This window comes from Pogoniulus pusillus, chromosome 6 (genome assembly GCF_015220805.1).
Source record: "Pogoniulus pusillus isolate bPogPus1 chromosome 6, bPogPus1.pri, whole genome shotgun sequence".
In the NCBI taxonomy this organism is placed as follows: Eukaryota; Metazoa; Chordata; class Aves; order Piciformes; family Lybiidae; genus Pogoniulus; species Pogoniulus pusillus.
Window position 1 is genome coordinate 2,947,975 of NC_087269.1, and position 25,080 is coordinate 2,973,054.

The window sequence follows — 25,080 nt, forward strand, 5'->3', positions numbered from 1 at the left end:
ACAGACTGACCCCTGTCTCATACACACCATTATTTTTCCCTGTCAAAGTGCACACACACCATCTGCATGATGTGACCCCCCAGTGATGAGGCAATGCAGGGAATCAAAAGGGGCTGATCAGTAAATAAGCAGATATATTGGGAGGTAATGCATTCTGTGATTGCAGTACAACTACTGCAGAAGGTCTGCAGCAGCATCGTGTGGACAAGCAGCACTGCTGACATCTCAGTGCAGTGCAGAGGCATAACCAGAATGGTACACACACAGAGGCATCATAGAATCAGTCAGGATGGGAAGGGACCACAAGGATCATCTAGTTCCAACCTCCCTGCCATGGGCAGGGACGTCCTACCCTAGATCAGGCTGCCCACAGCCCCATCCAGCCTGGCCTTAAACACCTCCAGGGATGGGGCCTCAGCCATCTCCATGGCAGGGAGGCTGGAACTAGGTGATCCTTGTGATCCCTTCCAACCCTGACTGATTCTATGACTCTGTGATTCCTACTGGGCTCAGCCACCCTGAATGGGCTCAGCACCAGCACTCCCAGCCTACACAGCTGGGATGATGCAAGGAACCCTGAGACTAAATGTAAAATGGTTTTACTGCCTAATATCTCAAAGACAGAAGTTATGAAGTAGATGAAAAGGTATAATAAAAGTAACAAGTGACATTTAACCACAGCCAGCTGGTGTGCCTCATCCCCTACACACAGCAAAGTGAAACCTCAAGAGCAACAGAGTCTTCTACCTCAAACTGTAGTCCAGAGACCATGTACAAATCTTCCTGGGGTTTTGGTCTCATTTTACTCCTTCATATTAAGCAAGTAGCTCATAGCTTCACCTCCATTACTCACTCTGTTCTAACCACCTTGTCACTATGGCCAACAAGGAAAAGACTGAATGCACAAAACCCCATCACTAACCCAATTACACCTGTTAACAACAAACAAACCCCCACAATTCTGAGTATAGGCTTACAAGAAGATAAAGAAATGCACAGTGTTGGCTCCCCACTGCAAGCTTCTCTAGATCACCTTACCCAGACTGCTGGCAACAGGCTGCCTCTTCTCACAGGTTCAGGCACCAGTAGTGACTGCCCAGCTTGGGGACTGACAGAAGACCAGGAAGGGCTAACCAGCAAAGTCACCCAGCTTTTAAGGTGGCTGGAGCAAACCACACAAGCTCCTTTCTGCCTTTGCTAGCACATTATTGCTACTTCAGCTAACCAATTTAATGCTATCTTAAATACACTGAGCATGTTTACACTCCACTGAATTCACAAGGACTGAAGGGGAAACACACCCTACAAAGTTTCCTCTACTGCTGCCACTTGAGACAAACTCTGACACCCAAAGACCTTGACAATCCAACTGCCACCACCAGCACAAATAAAGCAAGTTTCCTTTCTCAGTGCAAGTAAAGGCAGACAAAAAGGCCAGCATTAAGAGAGGAGGTCCCTGAATGCTTTATCTTCAGTATTATATTTCCAAGGAACTTACCAAAATGAAAAACACCTGCAAGGGATCAGTCCCCTTGTTACTAACTCCTCCCAAAACACAACACATGGAATCACAGAATGGGTTGGGTTGAAAAGGACTTTAAGACCACAGAGTTCAAAAGCCCCTGCCATGGGTGGTGACACCTTCCAATTGAGGATGGAGCCAGCCTCTTCTTGGTGATGCCCAGTGACAGGACAAGGGACAATGGGTGGAAGTTGAGGCCTAAGAGGTTCCATGTGACCATGAGGAAGATTTTTTTCCCTGTGACAGAGCACTGGAACAGGCTGCCTAGGGAGGTCTTTCTCTCTGGAGATACTCAAGAATCATCTGGATGTGTTCCTGTGTGATCTTGCTCTGGCAGGGGGGCTGGACCAGATGATCTTTCAAGGTGCCTTCCAGCCCCTGACATTCTATGATTCTATGACCCCCATCCAACCTGGCCTTAGACACCTGCTTGAAAGTGCACATATTGCATCTCCAGGTGGCATAACTCTGCTGTGTGCCAAAGTGATTCAGCCTCAGGGATGGGCAAACAGTGTCTCTTCCTTTGAAGGTTTTAAGAGAGGGAGGTTTCAATTCTGGTAAATACTTCCATTGACAGATGCTTCACTGACTACAGACAGGCATTGCAAGCCCACCAGCAACTGGCCATACCAGGCACATATCCACTCAAGTAGAGTGACATCAGTTTCTCAGCTAGCACTGACCTCGGTGGTCCTCCGCCCGCCCACGTCAATAAGCAGCCTGCAGCTGCTTCCCACCGCTCCAGCTGTACAATACCTTGCTGCAGTCAGCTCAGAAGCACCCACGGGGTCAACATTTCCATAGGCAGCAGAAACAGGTTGCTCAGAAGGATCAAGAGGAGGAGCCAACTGTGTATCATCACCTGCCCCAGAAGAGCTGAGGAGCAAAAAGACACAGAAAAAGGCACCTTTAGAGGTCTGAGCTTGTGCAGAATTGCTGTCGAGTGCTGGAGTCCTCATCCCTGGAAGCAGGTAAAAGATGTGTAAATGTGACACTTAGAGATGTGGTTTTGGCCACAACAACCCCATGCAGAGATACAGGCTGGGGTCGGAGTGGCTGGAGAGCAGCCAGACAGAAAGGGATCTGGGGGAGCTGATCAATACCTGCCTGAACATGAGCCAGCAGTGTGCCCAGGTGGCCAAGAGAGCCAGTGGCATCCTGGCCTGCATCAGGAATGGTGTGGCCAGCAGGAGCAGGGAGGTCATTCTGCCCCTGTACTCTGCACTGGTTAGACCACACCTTGAGTGCTGTGTTCAGTTCTGGGCCCCCCAGTTTAGGAGGGACATTGAGATGCTTGAGCGTGTCCAGAGAAGGGCAACGAGGCTGGGGAGAGGCCTTGAGCACAGCCCTACGAGGAGAGGCTGAGGGAGCTGGGATTGGTTAGCCTGGAGAAGAGGAGGCTCAGGGGTGACCTTATTGCTGTCTACAACTACCTGAAGGGAGGTTGTAGCCAGGAGGAGGTTGCTCTCTTCTCTCAGGCAGCCAGCACCAGAACAAGAGGACACAGCCTCAGGCTGCACCAGGGGAGATTTAGGCTGGAGGTGAGGAGAAAGTTCTTCACTGAGAGAGTCATTGGACACTGGAATGGGCTGCCCGGGGAGGTGGTGGAGTCGCCGTCCCTGGAGCTGTTCAAGGCAGGACTGGACGTGGCACTTGGTGCCATGGTCTGGCCTTGAGCTCTGTGGTAAAGGGTTGGACTTGATGATCTGTGAGGTCTCTTCCAACCTTGGTGATACTGTGATAGTGGTGGTTTGACAGCGCTGGGTTAAGAGCTGGACCCAACGATCTCAGAGGTCTTTTTCAGTCCAAATGATTCTGCAGTGCTGTCTAAAGCCCCAGGCTGTGCATGCTAACTCGTGTTCTAGGGACTGCAGCAGGAGTTCTGTCTTCAACCTAAGTTGCTTTTGTTTGTGTCACAAGTGCAGAAGCAATGAGGCAGCACAACCTAGCTGCAAACTCACCCCGTTTTGATTCTGACTTCAAAAAGCAAACAAGGGAACATGCTGCTCCTCTACTGTGAGCACAAAGCCTTCCTTGCTTGGAACCAGGCAAAAAAGGCAGCTCAGGTCCAGCAGCTCAGGTCCAGCTGCCACCTGCCACAGAGCTCTACGAAGGGCTCACAGGTGGGACTGACAGAAGCCAGAGACTCAGACCAAAGTGTCCTGAGCGCTGCAGGCAGCACAGACAGAAGACCTCCAGCCTTGTGCAGCTGGAAAGCAGGGTGCAGCTGAGCACCAGCAGTACCTGGCTAGAAGAAGCAATTCTGAAATACATCCTTAAATAGACAGAGAGGAGGTTTGCTGGAGAAGGGCTGGGTGCTTGCAATGCACACCAAACCACAGGAGCCCCCCAGAAGCAATGTTTTCATTGCCTGATTCAACCTTTCTCATGGCCTTGGAAATGTCTGTTTTCCATAAAACTCAGTAAAACCCTCAGGCTTTTGCAAAGCACAAAATGGGACTTGCAGCTGAGGTTCCAATCTCACATCACAGGCTCACCCAAGTGGCTCAGTTTTGAGGTGCTGCTTTCCTGAACTCCCTTCTGCCTGTGTTGTTTCCAGTAACACCAAACGAGTACAGCTCTGTTGACAGACAGATGCTACTGCACACAGATGGACCTGAGCAGGGCTGGACAAACTTGGAACTGTCACTCAGCATTTGGAATGCCAGCTTAAAAATAAAAGTCAATGGGTGGAACTCAGCTCTAACACCAGATGATTGCTGCCTTACCTAACCAAGGCCACCAGTTCATGATGAGCCTCTGCTGTAGCTTAATTTTGGTTCAAAGACCACAAGGAGTAAATCTGCAGTTAATAATTCCAGTGTCATTCCAGTGCACCAGAAGGCAACCAGCTGAAGATATTCACATTTCATAGAATCATAACATCAACCAGATTGGAAGACACCTCCAAGCTCAGCCAGTCCAACCTAGCACCCAGCCCTAGCCAATCAACTAGACCATGGCACTAAGTGCCTCAGTCAGTCCTTTCTTGAACATCTCCAGGGACACCTCCCTGGCAGCCCATTCCAATGCCAATCACTCTCTCTGGCAAGAACTCCCTCCCAACATCCAGCCTAGACCTCCCCCAGCACAACTTGAGGCTGTGTCCCCTTGTTCTGTTGCTGGTTGCCTGGCAGAAGAGACCAACCCCACCTGGCTACAGCCTCCCTTCAAGTAGAATCATAGAATCAGCCAGGTTGTAAGAGACCTCCAAGATCATCCAGTCCAACCCAGCACCCAGCCCTAGCCAACCAACTAGGCCATGGCACTAAGGCCTCATGCATCCTGGCCTTAAACACCTCCAGGAATGGCAACTTCACCTCCTCTCTTGGCAGCCCACTCCAATGCCAATCACTCCCTCTGGTAACAACTTCCTCCTAACATCCAGCCCAGACCTGCTCTGGCACAACTTGAGACTGTGTCCCCTCTTTTTGTTGCTGGGTGCCTGGCAGAAGAGCCCAACCCCACCTGGCTACAGCCTCCCTTCAGCTAGTTGTAGACGGCAATGAGCTCTGCCCTGAGCCTTCTGCAGGCTGCACAGCCTCAGCTCCCTCAGCCTCTCCTCACAGGGCTGTGCTCCAGGTCACCCTAACGGGGCACTGCAGTGCAAGCTCACTCTTACACACATAAGAAGTGAAATACAGATGGACAGGCCTTGTCCTGGCTCCTGAAGGAGCCCTAAGGCTCTTTCCTGTGAATATGTGTAGAAACATAACACATTATGAGAGTACAGCACAAGCCAGATCTACAGTTGAAGCTGTCACACTGGTGATGCCCCAGTTTGGTGCTCAGCTGTTTGCATGCTGCCTCTCTCACCTGCCACAGCTGTTTGCATGCTGCCTCTCTCACCTGCCACACAATTGGTGCTGGGCTCTTCTCACAGGTAACTGGAGACAGGACAAGGGATATGGCCTCAAGCTGAGGCTGGGGAGGTTTAGATTGGACATTAGGAAAAAGCTTTTCACATAGAGTGGTCAGGGACTGGAATGAGCTGCCCAGGGAGGTGGTGGAGTCACCCACCCTGGCTGTGTTTAAGGGTGGTTTTGATGTGGTGCTTGGGGATATGGTTTAAGGTGACTCTTGTAGAGTGGGGTTCTAGGTTGGACCTGGTGATGCTGAGAGGCTTTGCCAGCCTGCATGTTTCTGTGCTTCTGTAATGAGCTTCCAGATAGCAACTCTCATGCAGGCTGGGGACAGTGCAAGTTGACACCTGGGCTTGGGGAGGTGACGCTGAAGCTCCTGGCTGCCAGGCCACCCTGCTCTGTTCAGCACAAACAATGCAGCTATCCAAAAGCTGCTCAGACGAGTTCCACAACCGACATTCCTGGGCATCACTGCCTTCACCTGGCAGGCGCCTGCCACAGGTCCCTGCTGCAAGTCCCCTGCAGCAACCTGCCTCCTAGGCCCATCTCCTTCAAGACCTGAGCTCCAAGGCAGCCATTGCCTAAGTTCTGGGTCAAGTCTGGAAGAGGACTGGCTTAAAATGACTTCCAAATTCTACTTGTGCCAAGCACGACTGAAATACTTCTCAAAGGAAAATACCTCGCAGGGGAACAAGCAGTTGCTTACCAACAGCTGCAGCCAGCACACTAAATTCAGCCCCAAGACCTAGGGCTTCCAGTCTGCTATTAGTGTCTCACAAGTGAAAGATGTTGCTCACCAAGTGTCCCTAGGCTCTTCGGTTTCCTAATTTCACTTTCAAAGCCTCTACTTATCCTTGAAGAGAGACTTTCCAAGGCGCTGTCAGAAGGCAGGTACACAAATGGCAAGTTTCAGACAGAGTTTGACCCACAGTAGTCATTAAACAGCAATGAATTGATGATCAATAACTGCACCAATCTCTTCTATTTCAACATAAGACGTCTGACTTCTATGTAAGAAGATTTCAAGCTAAGGTAGGGAATGCATTGAAAACAGGTTGTCCTGGAAGGCTGACAGGCCTATTAGATGCCCTGGCTTGCCTCACCCTTCTGCTGATGGGGGAAGCAAGGGTGGGAGGAAAACAGAGGCTTGGGCCATTATGTCTCCTCCCAAAGTGACACACAGGTACCCACAGGTGTTTAGGTACTTGTTGGTGTCTTGCCCAAATCAGGGTAAGCAAGCCCTGCCTCCACCTAATATGGTCAGCTTTGCAGATGCCATTTTGACTGGTGAACCTGTGGCCTAAGGAGCCACCACACTTGGGCAAGTCATTTAAACTGAGCTAAGTTGCAAGCAGTTGTGCTGCTTCTGCCTCACTGCCTCTGCTTCACAGTGCTGCTTCTGCCTCACTGCTCTTGGACAACGTGTTCTGTTCTGCCTCATGCTTCAGACCAGCTTAGCCCTGATATTTTGGGCTTAGAATCATAGAATCAACCAGGTTGGAAGATCATCCAGTCCAACCTATATTATCTTGAGCTACCTGGAAACTTAAGTGCCTCAAGTTTCCCAGGAGAAGGCATTTAAGTGCCTCACAATGTGGCAAGAAGTGCCACCTACATGGTGCTCTCTGCACATCTGCAAGAGACCCTGCCTGCATCTCTGCAAACCTCCATGCCAAGAGGAAGCAGGATCATGTCAGAGATCACCTGCCTCTTTCCCAGCACCCTGGGAAGATCTGGAAGCCTCTCAATGGCCAAGCAGTTCCAACACTGCCACAAAGGAGCCAGGAACTATCTTGAAATTCCTACTCCACTGCAGTGAAGAGAACAGACTTTCCCTAGGGCTCCAGGCTACCTATTTGTAAGTGAGGCAAAGCCATTTCTGTGGCTGAACTTGTCCAAATGTTCTGGTTCTCCTAAATGAATGAATTGCCCATAAGCATCCTTGTGAAGATTTTCCTGATGGAATTAGAACCCAAATTTAACTAATTAGTTAACTCATAGGTGTGGGTGGGGCTTTCCAAAAATAAAGTTACCTACATATTTTATAATCCTGCCTTGTTAATTGCCCCAGCTAAATCACAGGTAATAAAGCACAGCTTTACACACATGGACACAGATGAGTGGGGTCTGCCCCCCCAAGAACCAACCCCACGCACACAGTGAACGCGAGGTGCTCTGCTGGCTCCATCTGCTGCTATCCCACTGACACCAGTGAGATGTAAACCTTTAAATCCTCCCCTCCCAGCTTCATACTGAAGTTCTAAGATGTTCTGACACTGGTGCTGAAGATGGAAGGCAGCTACAGGGCTTGGCATTTTCTCCCTGTCCATGTTTTTCCAATCAGCAGAGCTGGATGTGGCTCCCTTTGAACAGCCACCAACAGCTCCGAGTTTACTCCAAGGGAAGCCAACAGGCACTTCAAGCCCTCTTATCTCCTAGTCTCAAACATTTGGTAGCCTTTAATGAGATAACAGTGAGATTTATAGATCCTGCTCTCACTCCAGAAGTCTCTGGAAAATGGCACCAACAAGCACAAGGCAGGACTGAGCCCTGAGCACTGTCATCAACCCCCATTTAATTTCCTTCTGGAAACGAGGTTTTTCACTGGGTACAGTATGCCTGACAGACAAATTCCTCTAGATCTCATTTCTGGCTTTGTAATAGCTTGGGCCAAAGAATCACATCTTTTGAGCCTGAAAAAATATTAATCATATAAAAAAATTGAGTGTATTTGGTACTTCTGCTAGGCTCTTAGCCTGAAGTTCTTCGCAAGGCAAAGAGATCTAAGGAGCATCCACATTAAATTAATTCATTCAAACAAGCTGTACCTGGCAAATTTCACCCATTTGATGAAGTAATTCCTTCATAATCCTTGTTTCTAGCTTCTCATAATTAATTTTGTAGCTTATTTCATCCATTAACCACACTTACTGTCAGGCCTGCTGTCAACACCATAACACAGTAGGAGGTAAGAAGCTACTTCTCAGGTTAGAAACGAACATCAGTGGTACTAGAGAAACTAAAAGATTTATCTTGAGCAGGAAACAACTCAGAAGTGCTGCATAAGAGGTACAGGATTCCTTTCTCCCCTCTGTGCTGCTGCTTGTGAGGTACTCTAAGGCTGATTACAGTATTCATAGAATTTGAGGAGAATCCCAAGGTGCTCAAATTGCAGTGGAAAGCTTCAGCTCCCAGTGACCCCAGGGGATATCCACACAACCAAACGATGTCCCCAGAGGGCACGTCCATATGCCAGCAATCACTGGCAGAGCTCAGACCCAGCAGTGATGAGGTGCCACCAATCACTTCTGCTGGCTGCTCTACACAGATACAACCAAGGCTTTACCAGCTAACCACACACACATTTACCAGCTAACCACACACGGCCAGTCAAAAGCCCAAGTTTAGGGAACTGAATTGCCTTTTGTAAACCCAACAACGAGTTGCTTTTGCATTTAAATGTCTGTCTTTGGAAACGTCTCTCAGATTCCTTCTGTACTTTGAAGGAGAAACTATGCCTTAAGTGCCTGGCATCAGCACTTTGTATTTACACCGCAGGGCCCTCCGCATGCCTGAGCCAGGCTGAAATCTAGTGCTGGGCACTGCACAAGTACAGGAAGGTATGGCAGAGCTGGGCTGGCATGTGTTCATTCAATAGAACCCCTGTCACCCAGGGGATGTGGCAGTTGTGGAAGATACATGTCCTGCCTTGCCCAGGCATCATCGCATCATTCCCTTCCCTCTGCTGGGGGGGGGATTAGTGTTAATACAGAAACTAATATTCATAATTCATACTCAATTGTTAGTTTCCACAACAGCACTCTGAGGTGCAATACTCTGCATGGCAGCCTTCCTTGGCTTCTGGAAGAAAGACACTGCCACTAAGATAGCAGAAGTGGCTCCTGGAGGATTGTTCTGCTACTGTCATATATAAGATCCACATGGTTTGCCCCAAGCAATTGGCAGAACAGGTCTGAATGCTGGCTGATGGTGCTCAGAGCACCCAGGAACAGCACCTGAGTCACACCAGTCTCCAAGGGGTGAATTGCCATCATTCTGCTTGAGCTACAGGAACCAGCTGTATCTCCTAAAGGCTTTGGGCTGCCTGCAGCCTCCACAGAAACACACAACTGCCTGGCTCCAGACATGAGGCTCTGCTTCCAGCAGCAAGGACTCCCTCTCTGACTGCAATTTTCCATGCTAAGAATGTAAGAGAGGAAAACAAAGGCAGAAACTGCGTTCTGGAGAAATGCATCCCTGGAAAGACTTCCTGAAGGCAACAACTCACCTATGCAGAGATCCCCAACATCCCAGCTGTGGAGCAGCTGGCCCTGCCAGCAGGTAAGCCTGGAGCAGCAGCAGGATGGAGCTAGGCTGTCAGGCAGCCTGCACGCTGCAGAGCAGTTCTCAGAAGCCAGGCTTTGCTGGCACTGCTCGTGGAAATGCTGACAAGATAGAGAAGTTATCTTGGCAGGGGACAACGTTCAGTCACTGGTCACCTGAGGCTTGGGCTTCCTCTCTGGCTCAACCCTTCTTCCTCAGAAGTTCTGCAGGTTTCCTAGCACCCACATCCGGATTGCTCGCTGCTGTGACTGCTCAGAACCAGCACAGGAAAAACAAACCAACACTTCTTTTTTCTCCTGAGTTCTGCTCTGCCTCTACTCTGTCTCGGTGAGACCTCATCTTGAGTACTGCCTTCAGTTTTGAGGTCCCCAGTTCAAGAGGGACTAGAATCTGCTGGAGAGAGTCCAAGGGTGGGCTATAAGGATGATGAGGGGACTGGAGGGCATGGCTGATGAGGAGAGACTGAGGGACCTGGGGCTGTTTAGTCTGCAGAAGAGAAGACTGAGAGGGGATTTAATAAATGTTTATAACTATCTGAGGGCTGGGGGTCAGAAGAGGGGAGGGACAGACTCTGCTCACCTGCTCCCTGGGATAGGACAAGAAGCAATGAATCATAGAATCAAGCAGGTTGGAAGAAACCTCCAAGCTCATCCAGGCCAACCTAGCACCCAGCCCTATCCAGTCAACTAGACCATGGCACTGAGTGCCCCATTCAGTCTTGAACACCTCCAGGGATGTTGACTCCACCAGCCCATTCCAATTCTCTCTCTGTGAGACAGATGTAAGCGGCAGCACAGGAGGTTCCACCTCAACACAAGGGGGAACTTCTTCACTTTAAGGGTCACTGTAAGGGTTAAGTGATAGGTTGGACTCGATGATCCTAGAGGTCTTTTCCATCCTGGTTAATTCTGTGATTCTCTTGTGGAGTCTCCTTCTCTGGAGACTTTCAAGGCCCCTCTGGATGTGTTCCTGTGCGACCTGAGCTAGATTGCACGGTCCTGCTCTGGCAGGGGGGTCGGGCTGGATGACCTCTTTGGGTCCCTTCCAACCTCTAACATCCTGTGAGCCTGTAAGTATTCTACATCACTGCGGTCACACTACAGCCTGAAAGTTAGGGCGAGTTGTCCCATTAAACAAACGCAATGAGCTTAGACTAAGAGACACAGGGAGCCTGCCCGATACGCCTGTTAACAGCACTGCTTCGTCCGCAGGCTGGAGGAGGGACAGCAGCAAGCCACATCAAAGCGCCAGGAGCCCAAGTCCCGCCTGCACGGCGTGAATAAGCGCAATTAGCTCTAAGGACCGACAACCGTCATTACAAAAAGCCCTAACATCACCACCCTGCAGCTTGCAGAGCCTCTGGAGGGCTCTCACGTCCCGATGTCACTGCTGCAGCAGTTCGAAGCTTCCCAACTCCAGCTGGGAAACCTGGCCCAGAAGTTGGGCAGTCAGATCTACGCACCCCCCGCTGAAACCTCCGCACCCCCCGCTGAAACCTCCGCACCCACTGACACCCTGCCGCAGCAGAAACCCAGCCAGCAACCACGCCGGCAGCTACAAAACCACCTCCTCACTTTCTTAGAGAGAATCATAGAGTGTCAGGGGCTGGAAGGGACCTCGAAAGATGGTCAGGTCCAGCTCCCCTGCCAGAGAAGCATCACCTAGAGCAGAGCACACAGGATCGCGTCCAGACGCTTCTTGAATACCTCCAGAGAGGAAGACTCCACAAGCTCCCTGGGCAGCCTGTTCCAGTGCTCTGTCACCCTCACGGTGAAATAAAGTAGAAAGGAGAGGTAAGGTCAGAAGGGGTAAGGTTAAGAGTAAGGAGGAGTAGGTTTGAACAGAAGGAAAGCAATAGGTATGGAAGATTAGGTTTGGGTTAGAGGTAAGGAAAGCTTAGGTCTGGAGGGAAGAAGGGGTAGGGGCAAGGAGAGGTGGGGTTAAGGAGGGTTAGTGTCAGAGGCAAGGAGTTAATTCGCTCCCAGAGCTGGAAGCAGCTCCCTGAGCAGCGAGATTATTTCACTCCGCAGAAGCATGACTTTACAAGAAAGTTGTTCAAAGGCGGGGGAGGGAAAAAAGGGAGGGGGAAAAGAGCAGCGGAGCAACCTTTGGAGAGCAGAAAAGCAGAAGCAATCAGCAACTAACTTTCGGACTCGGATCCAGCCCTTAACTGCGCATCGCTGCTGTGATTTCCTCGCCTAACTTTCTCCCCCCCCCCACCCCCGCCCCATCCCCCCAAGTGCCTACTTACCAAGGCCAGGAAACCACCAGAGTCCCTCTCTTCAGTCATCCTCTCTTCCAACACAACAACAACAACAACCCGCTGCAATCCCTGCTTTTCACACCGATCCCTTCCAATTCCACCATCCCGGGTCGGGAGCAAGCGCACGTCGAAAAACAAATCCGACTTCTTCTTTCTCCCCCCCCCCCCCCGGCCCCGCTGCAGCAAGCTCTTGGGTGAGAGCTGAAAGCCTACAACAGGCCGATGAGTAGGGGAAAGGAGAAAAAAAAAAAAGCCTGGAGCTGCTTCTCAGAGGCTCCTCCCCGAGGAAAGACCAAGCAGAGACCGAATCTGCCGCGCCCCGTGTCCTCCCCCCGCGGGAGCAGCCGCCCCGGAGGCATCCGACCCCCGGCGGGGGAGGACGCGGGGAGCATCTTGGAGCTGCTTGCACCAAACCGGACACACACACACACACGTAGAGAACCCAAAGCCCTGGGTCCCCACGTGAGTTTTGTGCTCTCTCCCTTCTCTCTTTTCTTTTCTTCCTCCTGGTGGAATTTCTTCCAGGATTTTTTGAGTCCCGGCAAAGCGAAGTTTCCATCTGCTGCCCGTGGTGTTAGTGGGGTGGGGAATGTGGAGGGAGTGAATTAGCTCCTACCGTGTTTTAAGAAGCAAGGTTTTGCTTGGTTTATGGGGTTTGGGGTGATTTTAGACGTTGGGGATGCAGGGATGGTGTTTGGTGCGACTTGAAAGATAAGGGTTTGGGAAGTTTCAGGATGCAGAGGAAGTTTTTGATGGAATTACAGAATGGGTTGGAAAGGAACTTTGAGGTCGTCGAGTCCCACCCCTCCCCCTGAAATGAGCAGAGAGCTGATTAGTTGGTAGGTAGATAAGCAGCCAGACTTGGTAGCTAGGTAATGGTTGGACTTCGAGGTCTTTCCCAACCAAAAAGATTCTATGATCTTTAACTAGGATCGAGTTGCTCACATCCCTGTCCACTCTCAACTTCAAAGCTTCCAGGGATCATGGAATCAACCATGTTGCAAGAGACCTCCAAGATCATACAGTCCTATCCAATCAACCAGACCATGGCACTAAGTGCCCCAGCCAGGCTTTTCTTGAACACCTCCAGGGACAGCAACTCCACCACCTCCCTGGGCAGCCCATTCCAGTGGCAAATCTACCACCTCCCTGGGCAACCTGGGTCAGCGTTTCACCACTCTCATTTCTCCCTTCCATCAAGTCTAAATCTCCCCTCTTTTAGTTTAAAGCCAGCACCCCTTGTCCTGTCACAACGGTCCCTGATCAAATGGCTTCCAGCAAAACTCTGTTCATGGCTGTAAAGCTGAACCAAGCCTTTTTGTTCCTATTCTTGTGTTAACCTGTAGCTCAAGTCACAAGGCTTTGCTTCCAGGTTTCTTGACCTGCAAGAAAATGGAGTGGCTTTAATTAATTAGCTGGGTGCCCTTCTGAATCTCTGGGGTTTCCTGTGGGTTTATCACCACACAAAAGAATGGCTTCACAGGTAATTAAGTCCTGCATTGGGGGTGTACCAAACTGCCTATGCAAGCTGCCAGCACCCTCCTAGTAATTAACCGAGTCTCTGCCCAGGGAGATCATTATCATGCTGATAACATATCCTAGGAGGACTAGAGACTAAAGGTCTGCAGTATCTCTCTCTCAGCAAGGCAGTTGGTAGACTCATTGCTTACCAAACGCCCAGCTGTGGTATTTCAGATAAAATCCCCTGGCTCCCGAGACTTGATTTAGCTGTGTTAGTTCCCCAGCTGACCTCCTGTGCACCTTGGGCAGTCGGCTGTGGTGCCAGCCATGCCTGCCCAGGTGGCAAAAGTGACATTTCCTCCTCTGCAGAGCCCAGGCCAGCTCTGGGCAGGACTGTGCATCTCTTTTCAGGGTTAGGGTACAGCGATGATACCAGCTGGACCTCTCAAACCATCCAGAACTAAGCCTATGATATTAATTGATTTGTTAATTGTTATTGTTTGACTCCTGAACTGCTGCTTCTTCTAGCCTTTGTTTGATTTTCTGTGAGCAAAAGGAGGGAACAGAGTTTTGAGCAGGTTACATTACTTTCCCATCCAAGCTGAAAGCAGGTGACAGGGATTTCCCCCTGCTTTTAACAACTGGGATGCATGTACAGGCAACAGAATAAACCAGATGACTCCCAGAGACCAAATCAGATACTGCAAGGGGTGATCATGTAGGCTACCAACTCTGGGCTGCACGGTGTGGCTCACCAAGGGGCTCACACCACAGACAGGATAATACCATGTGGTGAGTTCACAGAATCATAGAATCAGTCAGGGTTGGAAGGCACCACAAGGATCAGCCAGTTCCAACCCCCTGCCATGGCCAGGGACACCCTGCCCTAGATCAGGCTGGCCACAGCCTCGTCCAGCCTGGCTTTAAACACCTCCAGGGAGAGGGCCTCAACCACCTCCCTGGGCAACCCATTCCAGCCTCTCACCACTCTCATGCTCAACAACTTCCTCCTCACCTCCATCCTGAACCTACCCATCTCCAGCTTCGCTTCCGAGTTCCCTTAGCTGCAGAAGCAGGAGCCAGTAGCATCCACTGTGGCAGCAAGGATTAGGATCAAGCAGAGAGTTAAAGTTTCTGAGGAGAGCAGCCCTCTCACATCCTGCCTCCCAAGCAGCAGGAAACCAGGCATGGAAAATGTTGCCGTGATGTCTGATACAGGTACAGGCACTCAGCCATCCTCTCATTTATGGGGAGGGGAATTAAACTCTTTTGTCATCTGGAAACCATTGCACAAATAGCTTCTGCAGGTATAGCAGCCCTAAGGAGGAGGAGGAGGGAGAGCCTGGAGAGAGTAGGACTCATTACAATAAATGTTGGGTTTCTCTACAAGCAGCACTTCAGGCTGGCACAAAGCCATGGACACAGCCTGGCCACACTTCTGCTAACAGACTGACTCCAGCCCTTCTGGCAGGAAATGGTCATTTTGCTCAAACCTTGCCCTGTTTATTCATTAGCCTCTTGCTGCACCAAATCCCTTTCATCTACTGCTGAGCAACTCCAACCCACCTTTGCCACAAAACCACTTCCACTTTCCTCCCAGTGCCCTCTGCTACTTAAACGCAGGGAAACTGACAGGCAGTAACTCCAGCTCGCAGTGGAGGTGTGCTTGATTACCTGATTTTCCTGGGAGAGTTAATTAATCTGCCTAAATAGAAGGCCTGGGGGAGGAGAGAGAGGAAAGGAGCTGAAAAGCAACAGGAAAACAAGAGATAAGCAACGTCCCAGCAAGGCTGGGGAGACAATTACAGGACAGGGGCTGACTTTGAGGCTGCAGCCTGCAGTGACAGGCTGTCTGGCTGGGGCTGGCAGCCCACAGATCAAAGAGCAGCCAAAAAAAGTCTTGCAAAAGATTTCTCCGGAGGGCCAGAGCTGGAGAGGAGCCCTGAGCATGCTGATGAGAAGGACTCAGTGGCAGCAGACGTCTTGCAGGATGGCCCTGCTGGGCTTTGGGCCCTTCCCTAGCTTCCAGGGAATAGTTGTGGCCTCAGAGAAAGCCCAGAAAACATCAAGATGCCTTATACTGGAGGGAACTGTTGGGGTTTTGTTAGTGTAGATCCCAAGCATCTTTAAAGAATCTCAATCAGTATTTTGCATTTGGGCAAAGGATTTTCTCTGGACCTGATCCCCACCTTTTCTTTTTTCCCACATGTATGTGTCCATGAAAACAACATTTACTAAGCTATGTGGGAGAATTCAGCTTGCAGTCCTAAGGGTGAAGGTAAACCCTGAAATAAGTGAGGATCTTTGTAGTTGGCAAGCTTGTGTGCTTCATGACACAGGTACCAAAATGTTCCTGTGGTGATGCTGCAATTGCCTGACCTTATGTAGGTGCATCACAGCAGGGTGAGGGCTGGAAGGGACCTCTGGAGATCATCCAGTCCAAGACTCCTGCTACAGCAGGCTGCACAGCATCACAATGTCCAGGCAGGTTTGGAACCTCTCCAGAGATACCTTCCACCTGGTGCTGGGGGGCAGAGCATGAATGTTTTCCTCAGGCATGTGATGTTTTTACCCTACACTCAGGAGGATGGGAAGGTGAATTACTTTGGTTGGGTACCTCCAGCAGTGCTGGATCCCAGGACATTCCTGATGGTTGTGTTTTCAGAAGCCTGGGCTGTAACATCAGACATGTCACTAGAGCCCCTGCCCTTTGGGCTGTGGCACATGAGCAGGCTGCTTTAAGACTGTGGGTGGGCACCTGGTGAAACCTTCCACTGCTGACCCACTCTGCCTAGGTCTTGTGAATTCAGGCTGAGGGTTCTCCCTATAAGCCATCTCACTTTTGCCAAACCAAAGTACTTGGGGTGGAGAGGGGGAAAAAGGGAAGGTGTTAGCTTGCACCAAAAAACCCTTCTATGAGACCCTCATGAAATTAGAAACATAGAATCATAGAAGAGTTTAGGTTGGAAGGGACCTCAAAGATCTTCTAGTTCCAATCCCCTGCCTATGGCAGGGACACCTCCCACTAAAACAGGTTGCTCAAGGCCTCAAATTACCTTGGAAGGGTGGTTAAATTCAGTGTTGAAAGAACCCAACCAACCAACCCTTCCAAACTTCCATTCTATTTGGCTTTGGGTTGTTTTTGGGGGGGGAACACAGGATGAATTCCTATCAGATTGCTAAAATCTAACCTGTAAGCATGAAAACAAAGCTCTTTAAACTGAGGTCATCACTGCCTATCAGCACATACAAAGGCTACAGCAGTTATGATCAACCTGCAGAAAAACTATCAAGACAGCAAGGCCTGGATTTATCCTGCATGACAAAGATCAGTTGCATGATGCAGCCCTAAGAAAACGTATGTGTGATGTCTGAATTGTTCTTTGTCGACACTTAATGCCCATTTGCAGCAAGGACAACCCCATAAACACACTGCAGCTGGCTGAGAGCTGAAGAGGAGGTTGGTTCTCTTTTGCATTTCCTACTCAGAGGCTCCCAGTCACAGGCTCTGCAAAGCCACAGAGCCAATTAGCTGCAGAGCAGACTGGCTGAGGCACCCAAACCACCTCTGAAGTAAACACCTGAACTTTCTATTTCCAGCACTTTCCACATACAAATTGCCCACAACCATCACTTGTGGTAGGTGAAAATTAGGTTGTACAATTCCCAACGATTTTTACTGGCAGAGCTTTGAGAGGGTTGGCTCTTTAAATTCACTGACTTTTACCTTAACCTTCTGCTTGGTTAAAAAAAAAAGAGAAGTTTAATGTTAACTCCTTGCATTTTGGAGGAGCCAAGAGATGGGATAGGTTGATTTTCAGAAAACCCCAGGCTAGACTAAAAGGCTCACAAACAGCAGTGATGCAGAAATCACAGAATCACAGAATGTCAGAGGCTGGAAGGGACCTCCAAAGCTCATCCAGTCCAACCCCCCTGCCAGAGCAGGATCACCCAGAGCAGATCACACAGGAACACATCCACGTGTGTTTTGAGTATCTCCAGAGAGGGAGACTCCACAACCCCACTATGGCAGCCTGTTCCAGGGTTCTGTCACCCTCACAGAGGAAAAAGTCCTCCTCATGTTTGAATGAAACTTTCTATGCCTCAGCTCCCACCATTGCCTCTTGTCCTGTCAGTGGGCATCACCCAGCAGAGCCTGGCTCCAGTCTCCTGGCACTCACCTTTATGTATTTATTAACCATTCCTGAGGTCACCTCTCAGTCTCCTCTCCAAGCAGCACAGCCCCAGCTGCCTCAGGCTCTCCTCCTAAAAGAAATGTTCTGTTCCCTTCATCATCTTTGTGGCTCTGTGCTGGACTCTCTCAAGCAGTCTGTCACAGAATGCAGCAGGTTGGAAGGGACCATCAAAGGTCACCTTGTCCAGCCCCCCTGCAGTCAGCAGGGACATTACCAACCAGATCATGTTGCTCGGGGCCACATCAAGTCTGACCTTGAATATCTCCAGGGCTGGGGCCTCAGCCCCATCTCTGGGCAGCCTGTTTCAGTATTTCACCACTCACTTTCTCTAGCAAACCAAGCCCATTTCAAGTTTTACCCAGAAGAACAGGATTTGAAGAGTAATGCAAACAGCACAAGTTTGAGGTACCCTCGCAGCATTCAAACACAGAAAGCTGTGGAAAACCTTGGAGACTCTTAAATATTAATCAAAACTAGGTCTATACTTTGAGTCATTTAGCAATATGGGAGGTAAGAGATGGATGTTTTAAATGTCCATTTATTTTCAGGGCAGCTAAAGTTTTTCTTCCTGAGTCGTTAGAAACTGAGCAATCCTACGTGCTCCTTGCTTTCATTCCAGGAAGCAAATCCAATCCTCTCTGTCTGCTGCAGAGTTATTCTTAGCTGGCTTTGATATTTCTATCAGCTAGGAGAGCATAACAATGTTATCATGCTAACAAATTCCAAAGATTTTACATAAGCTCTTGAGTGCCTTTAAAAAAAAAGCCTCTATTGATTACACTGTTTGTGTTTCCTTAGGCAAAGGAGCTGGGGGGGGGGGGGGGGGGAAATGGGCTGAAGAAGAATAAAAAAGGCACTGTGATGAGTTTCACTTCCATGGGCTGTGTTTTTCATAAAATCATAGAATCAAGCAGGTTGGAAGAGACCTCCAAGCTCATCCAGGCCAACCTAGCACCCAGCCCTATCCAATCAACCAGACCATGGCACTGAGTGCCTCATGCAGGCTTGTCTTGAACAGCTCCAGGGACAGCAACTCCACCACCTCCCTGGGCAGCCCATTCCAATGCCAATCACTCTCTCTGACAACAACTTCCTCCTAACATCCAGCCTAGACCTGCCCTGGCACAACTTGAGGCTGTGTCTCCTTGTTCTGTTGCTGGTTGCCTGGCAGAAGAGCCCAACCCCACCTGGCTACAGCCTCCCTGCAGTTAGTTGTAGGCAGCAATGAGCTCTGCCCTGAGCCTCCTCTTCTGCAGGCTGCACACCCCCAGCTCCCTCAGCCTCTCCTCACAGGGCTGTGCTCCAGGCCTCTCACCAGTTTCACCACTCTTTTCAGAGCACCTTGTACAAAGAGAGGCCAAGCTTTACGTGTCTGAGGCTGGAAAACTCCAGGTGGTTCAGGCCAGGGCAGTTAAATCCTACTTGTGTGCTCCCCACGGCTCATTGGCATCCTTTGATTTTCTCTCAGCACCCCCCTTGCTGCATGGAGGCAGCACAAAGGGGAGCACACTCCTTGTAGGACAGGCTGGGTGAAAATGCACCTCAGGGCTGCACAGCATTCTCTCCAGCTCATCTGTTAGAGGCTTGGGGCCAAATTCTTTGCTGCTATCAGTGCACTTGTGCAGGGATTTTGGCTCAGCATTCGCTGGCTTTCAGGGTAGGCTGCAGCCTCACACAGCTGTTTCAGAAGGAGAGTACAAGTAAATTAGTGACATTAGAGTCTGAGGGTGCTTCTGGCCAGCTGGTTATTTCGCTGAGGAGCATGAGTCATTAGGGCAGGTACTGAGCAGAGAAGAGGAAGGATTAATCCTGAGTAAAAAGAAGAAGATTTCTTCATCTGAGAGGAGATCCCAAGCACATTTCAGCAAGGAAAAGAGGATTAACAGAACATTCTAGGGCTGACAAAACACAGAATGGTGGCATGCAGCAGTTCACAGAATCAGAATCACAGAATGTCAGAGGCTGGAAGGGACCTCCAAAGCTCATCCAGTCCAACCCTCCTGCCACAGCAGGATCACCCAGAGCAGATCACACAGGAACACATCCAGGCAGGTTTTGAATATCTCCAGAGAGGGAGACTCCACAACCCTCCATGGCAGCCTGTTCCAGGGTTCTGGCACTCTCACAGGGAAAAAAATCCTCCTCATGTTTAAATGAAACTTCCTCTGCCTCAGCTTCCACCCAGTGCCCCTTGTGCTGGCATCGGGCATCACCCAGCAGAGCCTGGCTCCAGCCTTCTGCCACTCACCTTTACATACTGATAACCATTGATGTCACCTCTCAGTCTCCTCCTCTCCAAGGAGCACAGCCCCAGCTCCCTCAGGCTCTCCTCATAACAGAGATTTTCCATTCCCTTCATCATCTTTGTGGCTCTGTGCTGGACTCTCTCAAGCAGTTCTATGTCACTCTTGAACTAGGGGGGCCCAGAACCGGACACATTACGCCAGATGCAGCCTCACCAGGGCAGATTAGAGGGGCAGGAGAACCTCTCTGGACCTACTAGCCCCTCTAATCCCCCCCACAATGGCATTGCCTCTACACTTATTGCAGTTTGAGATGCAGAGCTTCTTATAGGCCAATGACACTCTGCTGTAGGAAGAGACCTGCCAAGGTGAGAAGAATAAACCCAAGCAGATGTATGTGACAGGTTATGACTATTCTACAGAAATCACAGAAGCATCCTGGCTGGCAAAGCCCCTCAGCATCACCAAGTCCAACCTAGAACCCTACTCTGCAAGATTCACATTAAACCATAGCCCTAAGCACCACAAACAACTCTTAAACACAGCCAGGCTGGGTGACTCCACCACCTCCCTGGGCAGCTCATTCCAGTCCCTGACCACTCTCTCCAGGAAAAACTATTTCCTCATGTCCAATCTAAACCTCCCCAGCCTCAGCTTGAGGCCATTCCCCCTTGTTCTGTCTCCAATTACCTGGAGAAGAGACCAGCAGCAGCTTCTCCACAATGTCCCTTCAGGTAGCAGCAGACAGCAATGAGGTCTGCCCTCAGCCTCCTCTTCCTCACACTAACCATCCCCAGCTCCCTCAGTCGCTCCTCACCAGATTTATTCTCCAGGCCCTTCCCCAGCTTTGTTGCCCTTCTCTAGACCTGCTCCAGCACCTCCACATCTCTCTTGTATTGAGATGCCCAAAACTGAACACAACACTCGAGGTGTGGCCTCACCAGAGCAGAGTCCAAGGGGACAATCACCTCCCTGCTCCTGCTGGACACAGCATTTTTAATCCCAGCCAGGCTGCCACTGGCCTCCTTGGCCACCTGGGCATTCCAGAGCATGTCCCACCTGCTGTTAGCAATGCACATGTGGCCTTCCCTGCTCCTTGCCCAGCACTGATAGGACAGGCCCTGAGGACATCAGCTGAAAAGGCAGAGGGAAGAAAAACAGCAAGCAAAGGGTGAGGCAAGTACAGAGAGTTCTGGCTCCTCAGCCGCATCTCCAGAAGAGCCTCTGTGGGGAAGTCCTCGTGCAACACAAGCATGCCAAGATGCAGGAAAACTGGAAGGAAGCCACATCCAAGTCATGGAGAACATGCTTGGGTCTGTAATTGCTGTTCTCAGGCTGCCCTCGGTGGGGTTCAAAGCTGAGGCTACTTCTGCTTTGCATATGCTATTAGAAACAGGGACAGTGGAACTAGCTCCCTGCTATCCCATTTTGCAAGAAAGCAGGCAATGCAGAATTGGAGCAGGGAAAATCTGAGGGTCTGCAAGATGTATGAAAACCATTTGCAGAAAGTAGGCAGCTTGCTTGGAAGGAACAAGGTTGGAAAATACAGCTGGGGAAAGGTTATGGAAGGTTATGGAATCAACCAGGTTGGAAGAGACCTCCAAGATCATTCAGGCCAACCTAGCACCCAGCCCTAGCCAGTCAACCAGACCATGGCACTAAGTGCCTCATCCAGGCTTTGCTTGAAGACCTCCAGGGACTGTGACTCCACCACCTCCTGGGCAGCCCATTCCAATGGCAAATCACTCTCTCTGTGAAAGCTAAACAGGGAAAATAAAATAGGCATCCTAAAGTAACTCTTAACTTGGTAAGAAAAGGAGACTAAAACTGATGCTAAACTGCTTGTCCTGATGCTGGACCAAGTACTGCAGCATCCATGCTGGATTTCATAGAATCACAGAATGGTTTAGGTTGGAAGGGACCTCAAAGCTCATCCAGTTCCAACCTCCTACCATAGGCAGGGACATCTCCCACTAGAACAGGTTGCTCAAGGCAACCTTGTCCTGAACACCTCCTTGGGCAACCTGTGCCAATGTCTCACCACTCTCACTGTCAACAACTTCTTCCTAACATCCACTTTCAATCTCCCCTCTGCCACTTTAAACCCATTCCTCCTCATCCTGTCATTACAAGACCTTGTCAATAGTCCCTCCCCAGCCTTTCTGTAGGTCCCTTTCACATACTGGAAGGCTACTATAAGGTCTCCTTGAAGCCTTCCTTTCTCCAGGCTGCAGAGCCCCAACTCTCTCAGCCTGTCCTCATAGCAGAGCTGCTGCAGCCCTCTCAGCATCTTTGTAGCCTCCTCTGGACTGGCTCCAACACTTCCATGTCCTTCTTGTGTTGGGGGCTCCAGAGCTGCACACAGTACTCCAGGTGAGGTCTGAGGAGAGCAGAGCCAAGGGGCAGAATCCCCTCCCTTGCCCTGCTGCCCACACTGCTCTTGCTGCAGCCCAGCACAGGGTTGTGTCTGGGCTGCACTCACACTGCAGGCTCATGTTGAGCTTTTCATCACTCCAGACCCCCAGGTCCTTTCCTCAGGGCTGCTCTCAGCCATTCCCCACCCAGCCTGGAGTTCTGCTTGGGATTGCACCCACCAAGGTGCATGTGGCAGTATTGGATTCATCAAGTTGCCCAGAGCTACATCCAGCCTGGCTTTAAACACCTCCTTGGGCAACCTGTTTCAGTGTTTCACCACCCTCATGGTGAAGAACTTCTTTGTAATTTCTAATCTAAATCTCACCTCCTCTAGCTTTGTTCCACTCCCCTCAGTCCTATCACTACCCAACACTCTAAAAAGTCCCTCCCCAGCTTTCTTGTAGCCCCCTTCAGGTAATGGAAGGCTACAATGGAATATATCAATGAAATAGAAAATAATAGCTACCAGGGTATCTCAGTCCTAATTTTCCACTGGTATTTTACTACAACAGGGCACACTGTCAAGCCAGCAGTTCAGAAAGGTTTTACACTGCCTTAGGCACTGCCTTAAAGTGTGGTCTGCTTGCTCAGTGCCATCCCTTAGAAGCAGATTTTATTTCTTAGAAGGCAGAGTGAGATGTCCACTGGGTAAGGGTGAATCACAGAATCATAGAATTAACCAGGCTGGAAGAGACCTCCAAGCTCATCCACTCCAACCTAGCACCCAGCCCTAGCCAATCAACCAGACCATGGCACTAAGTGGCCCATCCATTCTTATCTTGAACACCTCCAGTGACCCTGGGCAGCCCATTCCAATGCCAATCACTCTCTCTGCCAACAACTTCCTCCTAACATCCAGCCTAGACCTCCCTTGGCACAACTTGAGACTGTGTCCCCTTGTTCTGTAGCTGGTTGCCTGGCAGAAGAGACCAACTCCACCTGATTACAGCCTCCCTTCAGGTAGTTGTAGACAGCAATGAGGTCTGCCCAAGCCTCCTCTCCCCCAGGCTGCACACCAACAACGAAGTATCAGACTTCCCTCAGACACAGTTCTCACAGCACTCCCCATCCAGGCAGTTTAGTTGGTAGCTGCAGGCTGAGCTGCTTGGCTCTCCAAAAGCAGAAGTGTGCAAAGGGGTGCACCTGCTGAGGACAGCAATGCCAGTAAGATGGGAGAGAAATAAAGATCAGGGGCTGAGCTGCACAGGGAGAAAGGCAGGAGAGGCAAGCAGCATGGTGAATTTGGGGCATTTCATTAGGTACAAATCACCCTCAGCTATCCTCCCCTTTGCTTTGTGATCCTGAGATGCTGTACACCTGAGTTAATTTTGCAGATGAAAACCAGACTGAGCTGTGCCATCACTGCTTTGGTAAGTTTCCTTTTGACTCCAAGCTCCTGTATTCAGGCACTAGCAACACACAGCCTTAGTGCTCAAAACCCACTTGACTGATCTGAAAAGCAGTTCTACATTCCACACCTCATCCAGCAAGGCTGCTAGAATATTTAATACTCTGTTTGTTATGCAGACAAAAGACCAAGTCAGTCCTTACTAAGGAGGGAACATTCTTGCTGAACTTGCCAATGGCAAGAGCAAAGCATGAAGCAAATCCAAAAGTATGTCTGGACCAACTGTAGAGATCTTGTCTGACCTATACATAGGACATAAAGAATGTTTTTCAAGGAGCTTTGCTGGTGCCAACTGCTGCAATGTGCTTGCCATATAAGAATACTGTTTAGATTTGTAAGTGGTGTGAGCCAAGGTAGCAGAACTCTCCTTTCTTCAGAGATAATCCCACAGCCATGGCAGTGACAGGACAGTGCCTTCGATACGGTGCTACAGCTGGGAGAGTACCCTCTTGTAGTGTCACAGGAGCACAGGATGTCAGGGGTTGGAAGGGGACCCAAAGAGATCTTTGAGTCCAGCTGCCCTGCCAGAGCAGGGCCACACAATCTAGCTCAGGTCACATAGGAACACATCCAGACAGGGCCTGGTAAGGCTCCAGAGAAGGAGACTCCACAACCTCTCTGGGCAGCCTGTGACAGTGCTCTGGGACCCTTCCAGTCAAGAAATTCCCCCTTATGTCAAGGTGGAAGCTCCTGTGCTGCAGCTTCCATCCATTACTCCTTGTCCTATCCCAGGGAGCAGGTGAGCAGAGCCTGTCCCCTCTCTCCTGACCCCCAGCCCTCAGATAGTTGTGTCTAGCCTTGAGCTCTGTGGTAAAGGGTTGGACTTGATCTGTGAGGTCTCCTCCAACCCTGATGATACTGTGATACTGTGATATTTATTAGATCCCCTCTTAGTCTTCTCTTCTGCAGACTAAACAGCCCCAGGTCCCTCAGCCTCTCCTCATCAGGCAGTGCTCCAGTCCCCTCATCATCCTCGTGGCCCTCCCTTGGACTCTCTCCAGCAGATCCTTGTCCCTCTTAAACTGAGGAGTCCTAAACAGTGTCAGAACTGTTAGGAAACACTTGTTCTCAGAGCAGCACAGTGCCATAGCCTCTTTGCCCTATCTGTGCCACCCATGGGAAACAAGTTGAGGAACAGACAGGCAGAAAGGTCTCAGGTACCACAGAGCATGAGTGCAGCTCTGAAATCGTCTCTGATGATTTGCATGGACTGGATGAGATAAAGATTGCTTCTGCAGCAGAAGATTCCAAACAAGTCAACCCAATCTGCAATAGCATCAGAAGCTGTGGGAAGGCCAAGCCTGCAGAGTGCCCTGCTACATTCCAGGCTGTCACAGAATGGTTTAGGTTGGAAGGGACCTCAAA

The 25,080-nt window shown here is 50.1% G+C and overlaps 1 protein-coding gene across 6 annotated transcripts in view; it reads right to left on the minus strand.

Annotated features, from left to right (window-relative positions):
* The window catches only part of TACC2 (transforming acidic coiled-coil containing protein 2), a 128,017-nt gene that overhangs the window by 97,753 nt on the left and 5,184 nt on the right, over positions 1-25,080 (minus strand). For all 6 annotated transcript variants that reach the window (XM_064144232.1, XM_064144231.1, XM_064144230.1 and 3 more), the window contains exon 2: positions 2,279-2,398. In XM_064144232.1, the coding sequence (XP_064000302.1) occupies positions 2,279-2,398 (120 nt within the window). The remainder of the gene's footprint in view (positions 1-2,278; positions 2,399-25,080) is intronic.